This window comes from Carassius gibelio, chromosome A9, assembly GCF_023724105.1.
Source record: "Carassius gibelio isolate Cgi1373 ecotype wild population from Czech Republic chromosome A9, carGib1.2-hapl.c, whole genome shotgun sequence".
Lineage (NCBI taxonomy): Eukaryota > Metazoa > Chordata > Actinopteri > Cypriniformes > Cyprinidae > Carassius > Carassius gibelio.
The window spans coordinates 1,161,799-1,171,006 of record NC_068379.1 but is presented as its reverse complement, the minus strand read 5'-3'; the positions used below and the strand labels follow the sequence as shown (position 1 = coordinate 1,171,006).

The window sequence follows — 9,208 nt, the reverse complement described above, 5'->3', positions numbered from 1 at the left end:
GCTTCTGATGTCTTCACTTGTGATTCTTCATAAGTATATTCATACTGAACATTAGAGAACATTCGCTCAGTCAATTATGTAGTTAGGACTTGTACGTCACAACTTTCATGTGTGTGTGTGTCAGTGTGTGTGTGTGTGTATGTGTGTGTGTGTGTGTCAGTGTGTGTCTTTCTACACAGACTCGTGGGGACTCATGTCACTGTGGGACCTACATTGAGGTCCCCATGGGTAAAGAAGCTTATAAATCAAACAAAATGAGTTTTTTTTTTTTTTTGAGTGGTATTTTTTTGAGTGGTATCTCCAATCTCAGTTAGGAGTGTCAATGGTCCACTTGAGAGATAGGTGGCAGTAATGCACTCATAAGTCTGCGATCCTCCGTAAAGCAGAAGAAGAAGACGGCTCACGCTCCTGCTGCTGAGAACACACTCAGGACAGTGAATCAGAGGAAAAAACTATATAAATACTGTTCAGATCCATGCACAGACCAATCGTTTTGTGTCTTTACACATCAGTGTATCGTCACGATCCACAGGGTTTAATTTGGTATTGTTAATGTTTTTTTGTTTGTTTGTTTTATTGTATATTTTAGCCGTGATTCCCCTCCACTTACATTATAAGACTGATAGACTGCAACGGTTTGAGTAAAAATCTCAGTTTGTGTTCTACTGAAGAAACAGAGTCACCTACATCTGGGATGGCCCAGTTTTTTTGGGTGAACTATCCCTTTCCGGAAATATCACATTCTCATTCTAGTTTCACAAAATTCAGTGTTTCAGTGGTGTATTGTACTGAACCGATCATTAATGATGTGTGTCCTGCACTGTGTGTGAATCAGAGGACTTGTTTGTCAGGTGAGATATAGCCGGCTTCAGCAAAACAAGCTCAGCAGCGGAACTCGAGCAGCACTCTGGGAGTCGTTTCCACTAACTGAGATGAAGTCTGACTGATAAGAGTGATAATTCTGTTAAGAGAGGAAGTACATCCATCAGCAGATGAACAGCCTTCAGTGTGATGCTCTGCTCTGAGGTGTACTGTAAGTCCTGCTGCAGAACAAACATTATAAGAATGGCCTGTCATACCTGTTTATCGTCATCACATATTTGCTTTTGTGAGTATGATTCTTTCGCCTTTATGTAGTAGTCCTGCAGCTGCTTTGTCTCATGAACATCCCGCCTCCTCGACTAACCAATCCTGTTCTCTGAGCGACGGAAGAACAGCCTGCGATTGGATAGTTCAGACGTCAATCAAACAAGCTAGCGCCCAGCGCGAGCAGTGACGTGGCTGGTTCCTCTCGCGCTGCGTCGAAGCTGACGCGTTTCTGCGGAAGTAACGAAGGCGGAAGTGAGCATAAGTTTGTGTGTTTGTCCTGAAGTACACGCAGAGGATTTGCTGGATAAGTGATCTCTTCTTGTGGAGGTTTTGGTGATTCCGCGGCAGAATGGAGGTCAGTCGAGCGAGCGTCAGACGCGTTCATTTATGCGAATGAGGCTAATTATTGTGCTAAATGACTTTAATCAGAGATCTGTGAGGCGCTGCTAACAGACAGAATCCTATCAGCGAGCGTTAGCTTGACTCCAGCTTTACCATGATAAAACACAGTGTGTGTGTGTGTGTGTGTGTGTGTGTGTGTGTGTGTGTGTGTGTGTGTGTGTGTGTGTGTGTGTGTGTGAGAGAGAGAGAGTGTGTGTGTGTGTGTGTGTGTGAGAGAGAGAGAGTGTGTGTGTGTGTGTGTGTGTGTGAGAGAGAGAGTGAGTGAGTGTGTGTGTGTGAGAGAGAGAGAGAGAGAGTGAGTGTGTGTATGTGAGAGAGAGAGTGTGTGTGTGTGTGTGTGTGTGCGAGAGAATGAGAGAGAGAGAGAGAGAGTGTGTGTGTGTGTGTTTGTGAGAGAGAGAGAGAGTGTGTTCAGGATGTGTTGTTGCCAGTATTACTGGACTGTAGATACATGTGTAAAGTGCTGTATTACACATCTGTGTGGTTTCCCTGAGTAATAAATACTATGGTATTTGCGTGATGCTTCAGGAAGTACTGTGGTAATCCCACAGTTAGTGTGTGTATTGAGCAGATGTGTTGACGTCTCTCTCCTGTGACAGGACACAAGCCCCGAGTCGATGGTGTCTCCGGCGGGACAGAGCTCCGGCAAATCCAAGGTGAGATCCTTCACTGAGACAGAGCTGAAGTACCTTCTCCCCTGCCTCACAGAAGAAGTGATGGACGAGTGGTCATTGCTGGGTTATTCAGTGTTTAATCTGTCTCTTTACAGCTGGACACGCTGTCTAAAGAAGATCTGATCAAGTTTGCCAAGAAACAGATGGTGGCAATGCAGAAGATCAAGTCAAAATGCACAGGTCAGATTATAATAGCTGATGCTTAACTGTAAAAGCTTAATACTGAAGTCTAAGTGTTGTTTTTGTTTTGTGTTGTACTTTGTAAAACAGATTTAGAGAAGGAGATGGAAGAGTTAAAACATGCTCAGAGTGGCACAGCAGACTCCTGTGTGATCCAGGTCAGAGATATATCTGTACACACAGCTTCACAACAGCTCTTATTAGACTCCGCTAGATCTCTGAAGACTAATGTGATGCTCAGAGAGAGCTCTGCTTTCTTTGTCCACTGTGGGGCGTAAAACAGTGACTGAAGAAGGAACATGGCTCATAGACAAGAAAACATTCCCACACTAGCTTTTATAGGACTATTATTGACATTATATTATATGATTTTCCAATACTGTATGAGTGCCATGGCCTTACAATCAAACACACTGGAGTAATGTAGCTAGCTGATGAAGATTAAACGGTGTCTACAGGCACATCCTCGTCGTGCTGAGAAACATCCGTGTGAAGAACTATAAACACTGCCTGTTAGCATATGGAAATGATTTGTGCAGGCTGTGTTTGAGTTAGTTGTTGGTCTGAACAGGAACTGCGTGAGCGGATGGATGCTGTGCTGCAGGAGAAAGCAGAGAGTCATCAGAGTCTTGTGTTACTGCGCAGACAACACGAGGAGCTCCAGAAGCAAGCGCAGGTATTTACTGCACCTGTCTGACGTGTGTCCGGTTACCAAACATCAGAATAAGAAAATGAATAAATACTGCACAAAATAAGGTATAATTAATGATCCAGTGGAGAAATTGTGTGATCGTTTTAATGTTTAGTTTAGTTTAATTAGTAATCACTTATTACATATAAGTATTTGTCATATGTATTTCTATATTTCCCACTTATTCCTCCTCCTCATTGAAGATAAGTCTAATTAAAGCTTGTGTTAGAGGTGACTCCCTTATGAATCTGGAACCGTACATGTGATATTGTATGAACTGATGACGTGACTGACTTTAGGTCACATGTATTTGCAGGAGACGATGTCAAGATTAGCAGCTCTTCAGGAGGAACTAGACTTCAAAAATAAAGAGTGTACAGAAATGCAGAAACACACAGCTGAGCTCACCGCTGACTTCAAGACAACCTGTGCTCAGTACGAGTCCAGAATATCTCAAACTGAGGAGGAGCTGGCCGAAGCCAAGCGCCAGTGGATGGCAGCGACGGAGGATCTGAAAGCGTCCCAGCAGACCAGCCTCACCGAGTCCCAGCAGGAGATGGAGAACCTGCAGGGAGAGATCCAGAGGCTGAACAGACAGTACGAGGAAGACGTGCGCTTCCTGGAGGAGCAGCTGGAGCTGAACGCAGCAGACTTCGAGAGGGAGCGCGAGCGGCTGCTTCTGCTCCAGGACGAGCTCTCGGAGCAGCTGGCGCTGAAGGAGGGCTTCCTGCAGGACGTGCAGGAGGAAGAGGAGGACACCACCAGAGCAGGGCCTCCCAAACCCTCCCCGAGTGACGAGACTCCAGACGACTCCAGCCACGAGGACAGCAGCATGAAACTGGCCCTGGACGATCTGCAGGCTCGAAACATGATGCTGCAGGAAGAGCTGGTGTTTCTGCGGAATGTGAAGCGGGAGCTGGAGTCAGAGCTGAAGCAGGTGCGAGAGGAGTTCACCGTGGAGAAGGAAGAACTGGAGTTCAGAATCGACGAGCTGCAGATGAACAGAGGTGAAGAGAGGAGCAGCATCTCTGAAGAGTCCCACAGCGCCGGCCGGAAGCAGAGCTACTGGAGCGCTGGAGGAGATCGGGAGCGGGGGCAGGAGCGGGAGCGGGAGGGAGATCAGGAGCGGGAGGGAGATCAGGAGCGGGGGCAGGAGCGGGAGCGGGAGGGAGATCAGGAGCGAGAGCAGGGGCAGGAGCGGGAGCGGGAGCAGGGGCAGGAGCGGGAGCGGGAGCAGGGGCAGGAGCGGGAGGGAGATCGGGAGCGGGAGGCCGAGCAGGAGCGAGATCAGGAGGGAGAGCGGGAGGGAGAGCGGGAGCAGGGACAGGAGCGGGATCAGGAACGAGATCAGGAGCGAGCCGAGCGCCTCTTACAGCAGTACAGAGCCCTGAAGGAGCACACGGCGGCCTCGCTCCACGGTCTGCAGGAGGAGCTCCAGAGCGTCTTCCAGGAGAGAGACCCAGACCAGGAAGGACCGCTGATGACTTCTGAGGACCTACGGAACAAGACTGAACAAATCCTAGTGAATCTTCAACACGAGGAGACTCTTGTCCTGGAGTTCAAGGAGATGCTGAGGTTCACGAGGTCTGACTCCGAGCAGGAGCTCAAGATCAGTGACCTGGAGAATCAGCTGTCCTGTGTGACCGAGGAGAGAGATGAGCGCATAAAGAGCCTCGAGGAGGACCTGGGTGCTCTCCAGTCCAGACAGGACGAGTGTCAGGACACCATCAGACGTCTCCAGTCTCAGATCAGCAGTCTGTCAGAAGAGAGGGACGCCCTTCAGCGAGACGTGGAGGCTAATCAGGAGCACCTCTCCGGCCTTCAGTGCCACCTCTCTGAGATCCTGCAGCAGAGCTTCTCTGAGCCGGAGGCGGACGGCTCGTCTGACGTCTCTGCGCTCGTAGACCGTCTCTGGACACGAGCTCAGGAGGAGAGAGCTGTGTTGACCCAGCAGCTGGAGGAGCGAGTGGAGCTGCAGGCGCGGGTCAGGGACCTCCTGCAGGAGAAGGAGCTGCTCAAGGCCAGTCTGGCTGATGTGGTGCTAGACTTCCAGGGACTGCAGACCGACCTGAGCCAAGTGCAAGCCATGAACCAGAAGCTGAGGACAGAAAACCACAGTCTGCTGGCTCAAGTGGCTGACCGCAGCGGTCTAGAGGAAAAAGAGTCTGTGGATGAAACTGATGCTCAGCTCCAGGAGACCAGCGAGCTCCAGCAGACTCTTGCTGACAGAGACGCTCTCATATCTCAGCTCAGAGAGGAAGTCACTCTCTTACAGGTATCCTGTGTTTGTGATGCACGCTAGAATGTTTCCTTGTGTAAAACTCAGTCAGAGGAGACTATCAGAATAGCAGGCTCAGCTTCTATAGATGTGCTTGAGAATCCAGAGTGCAGTTCAGTTTTGTGTTTCCATGAATTATAACATCAGAGAGAGACAGACAGTGGCCGGGGTTTTAGACCCTTCAGTTAATGCCTGTTGATTACCTAGAAGATGGACCCGACTAGCATCCGTCCACAGTTTCAAATGATCATGCATTAATAGTCTAAACATGCTCCACAGAGATCTCTTATGCTTCTTTTCTGCTGACTTTCCATTTTCAGACGAGCAAGGAGTCATCAGAGTCTGATGAAAATGAACATAAGAAAGCGTTTTCTCATGAAATCGGTAAGTTTCTTCACATTAGACTTTGAGCAAACCTACTTATGAACTGTTTCTTTGATATTCTTGATGATTTTTGTGTCACATAGAAATGCTGAAGAAAGAAGGCAAAGAGAAAGATGAACGCATGAACAAGATCAAAGCTGTTGCTGTGAAGGCTAAGAAGGAGCTGGACATCAGCAAGAAAGAGGTTTGAGGCGTCTGTTCCTGCTGGAGACGGGTGTCTGTTGGAAGGTGATGTTGATCTGGCCTGTGTTTGCTGCTCTAGGTCATCTCTCTGAGAGAGGAAGTGGAGCAGCTGAAGACTGAGCGAGACCGATTGTCACGCTCTGTGAAGGACATCATCCATGGCGCAGAGGACTACAAGGTTAGGACTCGCTCCTCTGGTGTCGCTGAACTCCTCTGTAGATGAGAGATTGATTGTGCTGTTTCTCCAGAACCTGATGGTGGACTATGACAAGCAGGCTGAGCTGCTGGATCAGGAGCGAGAGAAGCTGGAGCAGGCCAGTAAACACAACGAAGAGTTAACCAGACGCCTTCAGCAGGCCGTTCAGCAGGTACTTCAGCAGCACCATCACCTGAAGGATCCTGAGGTTTATTCAGAGTCAGTGATTGTTGTGTGACTGTGTCTCAGCACGAGCTGCTGTCCTCGGAGCGAGAGGACCTCACGGCCCGCGTCGAGACGCTGCAGACGAACGTCACGCAGCTGGAGACACAGATCCTGGAGACGCAGAAGCTGAAGTGTGGGCTGGAGCGAGAGCTGGAGGCAGAGAGGCTCTTAAGAGAGCAGAAGGCCAAGGTACAGACCTCTTCCTGATGCACGCCTCTGTCACTGGAAGGCTTCCTGTGGTTTCTGAGGTTTTGAGTCTTCTGGATGGGTGTGTGTTCTTGCAGGAGCATCAGTCTGCGGTCAGGGAGCTGGAGGAGCTCCAGGCTCAGCTCAGCAGACAGAGACATCAGCTCCAGCAGACGGCTCAGGAGCTCGAGCAGCTGCGCAAGGCACGACCCACATCCTCACCCTCACAGTCATACACCCAGAGACACTGTAGGCTGTACTATACTATAGATCATACAGTCAAGGCATTAAATGTTGCATGCACTGCAGACAGTACACCAGACTGAACACCCTGCAGAGTTGTGTTCCCTGTATGATGCAGTTTGTGTTACGCTAGTGAAGTCCTGTCCTTCATTAACACTGCTCTGACTGACGAGTGCTGTCCTCCTCCCTCAGGACGCTCAGCAGAGCTCACTGATGGACATGGAGATGGCCGACTACGAGAAACTGGTCAAAGAGCTCAATCACAAGCTCTGTGAGAAAGACAAGCAGATGGAGGAGCACGAGATGCACATACAGGCTCAGAAAGAGCAAGAGCAGCGGCTGAAGGAGGAGATGGGTACTGATGATGAAGTGATGTGTGTGAAAGAGTGTGTCCTCTAACACTGATGAATCTCATTATGTGCTGATTCTCTCAGAGTCTCTGAAGCTGCTGCTGGATCAGACAGAAGACAAAGCCTCCAGGATGAAACAGCTGCTGGTCAAGACCAAAAAAGATCTGGCAGACGCAAAACAAAAAGTGAGTCTCATCAAATCAGTCTCTGAATACCTGTCCTTAATGATGAACCTTTAATTAGTGTAGCTTGAGATGGTGATGTGGTACACACGGTGAAGCAGTGCGTGTCCTCCGCAGGAAGCAGCACAGATGATCTCCCAGTCTGCTCTGAGAGGAGATCTGGAGGCCCATCAGCAGCAGCTGGAGGAGCTGAAGGTAGGAGGAGGTGTGATGGTGCTCCGGTCTGTGTGTGGTCCGCTGTGGCTCATGTGTGTGTGTGTGTGTGTGTGTCAGATCCAGTGCAGCGAGCTCACGGCCGAGCGTCACCGGCTGCAGGAGCAGCTGAAGCTGATGAACGAGCAGCAGCAGCGGACGTCCAGCTCGTATCAGCTCAGTCTGACCGCGCTGCAGGACCAGTGCACCGCTGCTCAGGTGAGACCCAAGCTCTGACACTGGGATGTCAGCTTCTGTAGCTCCTGTCAGGAGCGGATCTGTATACATGTTTGTCTACACTTGCTTTTGTCTTGCATGTATATTCTCTCTGGTGTTGTTTTGATTGCAGGCTGATCTTGCGGCGACGGTGTCGGAGTTCGAGAGTTATAAGGTGCGAGTGCACAATGTGCTGAAGCAGCAGAAACACAAGAGCTCAGCCCAGAGCGACGGCGATGCTCTCAAACAGGAGAGGTGACGTCATGTTATTGCTGCCTTTAGTGCACAGCTTCTCCAGCGGTTTAGAGAGGGATTTCTCTTATAGCTGCTGTTTCAGTGATCTCTGAATCTCTTCCTCTTCACAGATTCATTCACTCTCACTCCAGTTATGACATTGTGCTTCGTCTCTTTTACATGTAAACAAATGAACTACTGTGTGGATAGAGCTGGAAAATAGTGTGCATTCTGTAGTTCAACAGCACAATGAATTAAGCCGTAATTATTTTACAGATCATTTATTTTACACTAAAACTGTGATCTACTGATTTGATGTACAGAATCACAATATTGTTCACAGCCTACCATTTAATTCTGCTTGAGGAGAAATTGAGTAGATTAGTAGATTTAGTTGACAGAAATGAATCAAACTGTAAAAGTAGTAATTCATTGATTAAAAGCGTATCGATAGATGGAATGGCAGATGTCCAGTTTAGCAGCAGTTCATCCTGAGTGAAGTCCCTGACCGGTCCTGGGCTCCTCCTCTATCTGTGTGGTCAAGCACAAGACATTCAGATCCCCAGTCCAGACCAGAGCTGGGTCCGTCCGTGTCTGGTATCCTCGGCACAGTAAAACAATACAGACATAATCGCTGATACCGTTCATCATTTAGGTTTGTCGTAATTGAGAAGTGGGTTCCAGTCGACCTTATTAATGCAGCATGCCCATGTGTTTAGGTGATGAATGTAGGTGTGTGCTTGACTAGAGAGATGAATCTGAATCAATTAGGAAATGGATCTGTTTCCTGCAAAAGATTTTCATAGACTTTGTATAATTAAATGACCAAAATTTCTAAACATGATGACCTATAACCCCCTTCTTCTAGTCTTGTCCTGGAGGTCCAATGCACTGCAGAGTCTAGCTCGAACCCTGATCAAACTCCTCTACCTGTGATTTTCTAATGATCCTGAAGACACTGATTGGCATTGATTAGCATGCTCAGGTGTGTTTGATTAGGGTTAGAGCTAAACCCTGCTGGATCCCTGGTCTATAGTGTGATATGAACTAAACCACTTATAAGTGATTACTTTGAGTTAGGCTTAGTTATACAAACACTTCACAAACACTGGAAATGTGACTTTCAAATGACCGGTATCCTCTTATATTCAGAAGTTTTTATTTCAGTAATGAATGCCTGTTTTATCAGAGTTCAGTAGAAGGAAATTACTAGCCATCAGAAGTTTCATCAGGTCTCAAGGAATTATTAATCTGAATATCACTGACATAATGAACTAATTAACTACTGCCATGTTTCCAGACA

The 9,208-nt window shown here is 48.2% G+C and overlaps 1 protein-coding gene across 1 annotated transcript in view; it reads left to right on the top strand.

The window, feature by feature from the left end:
- Window positions 1-1,303: 1,303 nt before the first annotated feature.
- The window catches only part of LOC128019399 (GRIP and coiled-coil domain-containing protein 2), an 18,981-nt gene continuing 11,076 nt past the window's right edge, over window positions 1,304-9,208 (top strand). Inside the window, exons 1-17 of the mRNA XM_052605358.1 lie at window positions 1,304-1,444; window positions 2,091-2,147; window positions 2,261-2,345; window positions 2,436-2,503; window positions 2,917-3,021; window positions 3,353-5,311; window positions 5,635-5,698; window positions 5,782-5,882; window positions 5,961-6,059; window positions 6,130-6,249; window positions 6,327-6,491; window positions 6,587-6,691; window positions 6,924-7,086; window positions 7,166-7,266; window positions 7,381-7,458; window positions 7,537-7,674; window positions 7,805-7,926. Of these exons, the coding sequence (XP_052461318.1) occupies window positions 1,439-1,444; window positions 2,091-2,147; window positions 2,261-2,345; window positions 2,436-2,503; window positions 2,917-3,021; window positions 3,353-5,311; window positions 5,635-5,698; window positions 5,782-5,882; window positions 5,961-6,059; window positions 6,130-6,249; window positions 6,327-6,491; window positions 6,587-6,691; window positions 6,924-7,086; window positions 7,166-7,266; window positions 7,381-7,458; window positions 7,537-7,674; window positions 7,805-7,926 (3,536 nt within the window). The 5' untranslated portion in view covers window positions 1,304-1,438. The remainder of the gene's footprint in view (window positions 1,445-2,090; window positions 2,148-2,260; window positions 2,346-2,435; window positions 2,504-2,916; window positions 3,022-3,352; window positions 5,312-5,634; window positions 5,699-5,781; window positions 5,883-5,960; window positions 6,060-6,129; window positions 6,250-6,326; window positions 6,492-6,586; window positions 6,692-6,923; window positions 7,087-7,165; window positions 7,267-7,380; window positions 7,459-7,536; window positions 7,675-7,804; window positions 7,927-9,208) is intronic.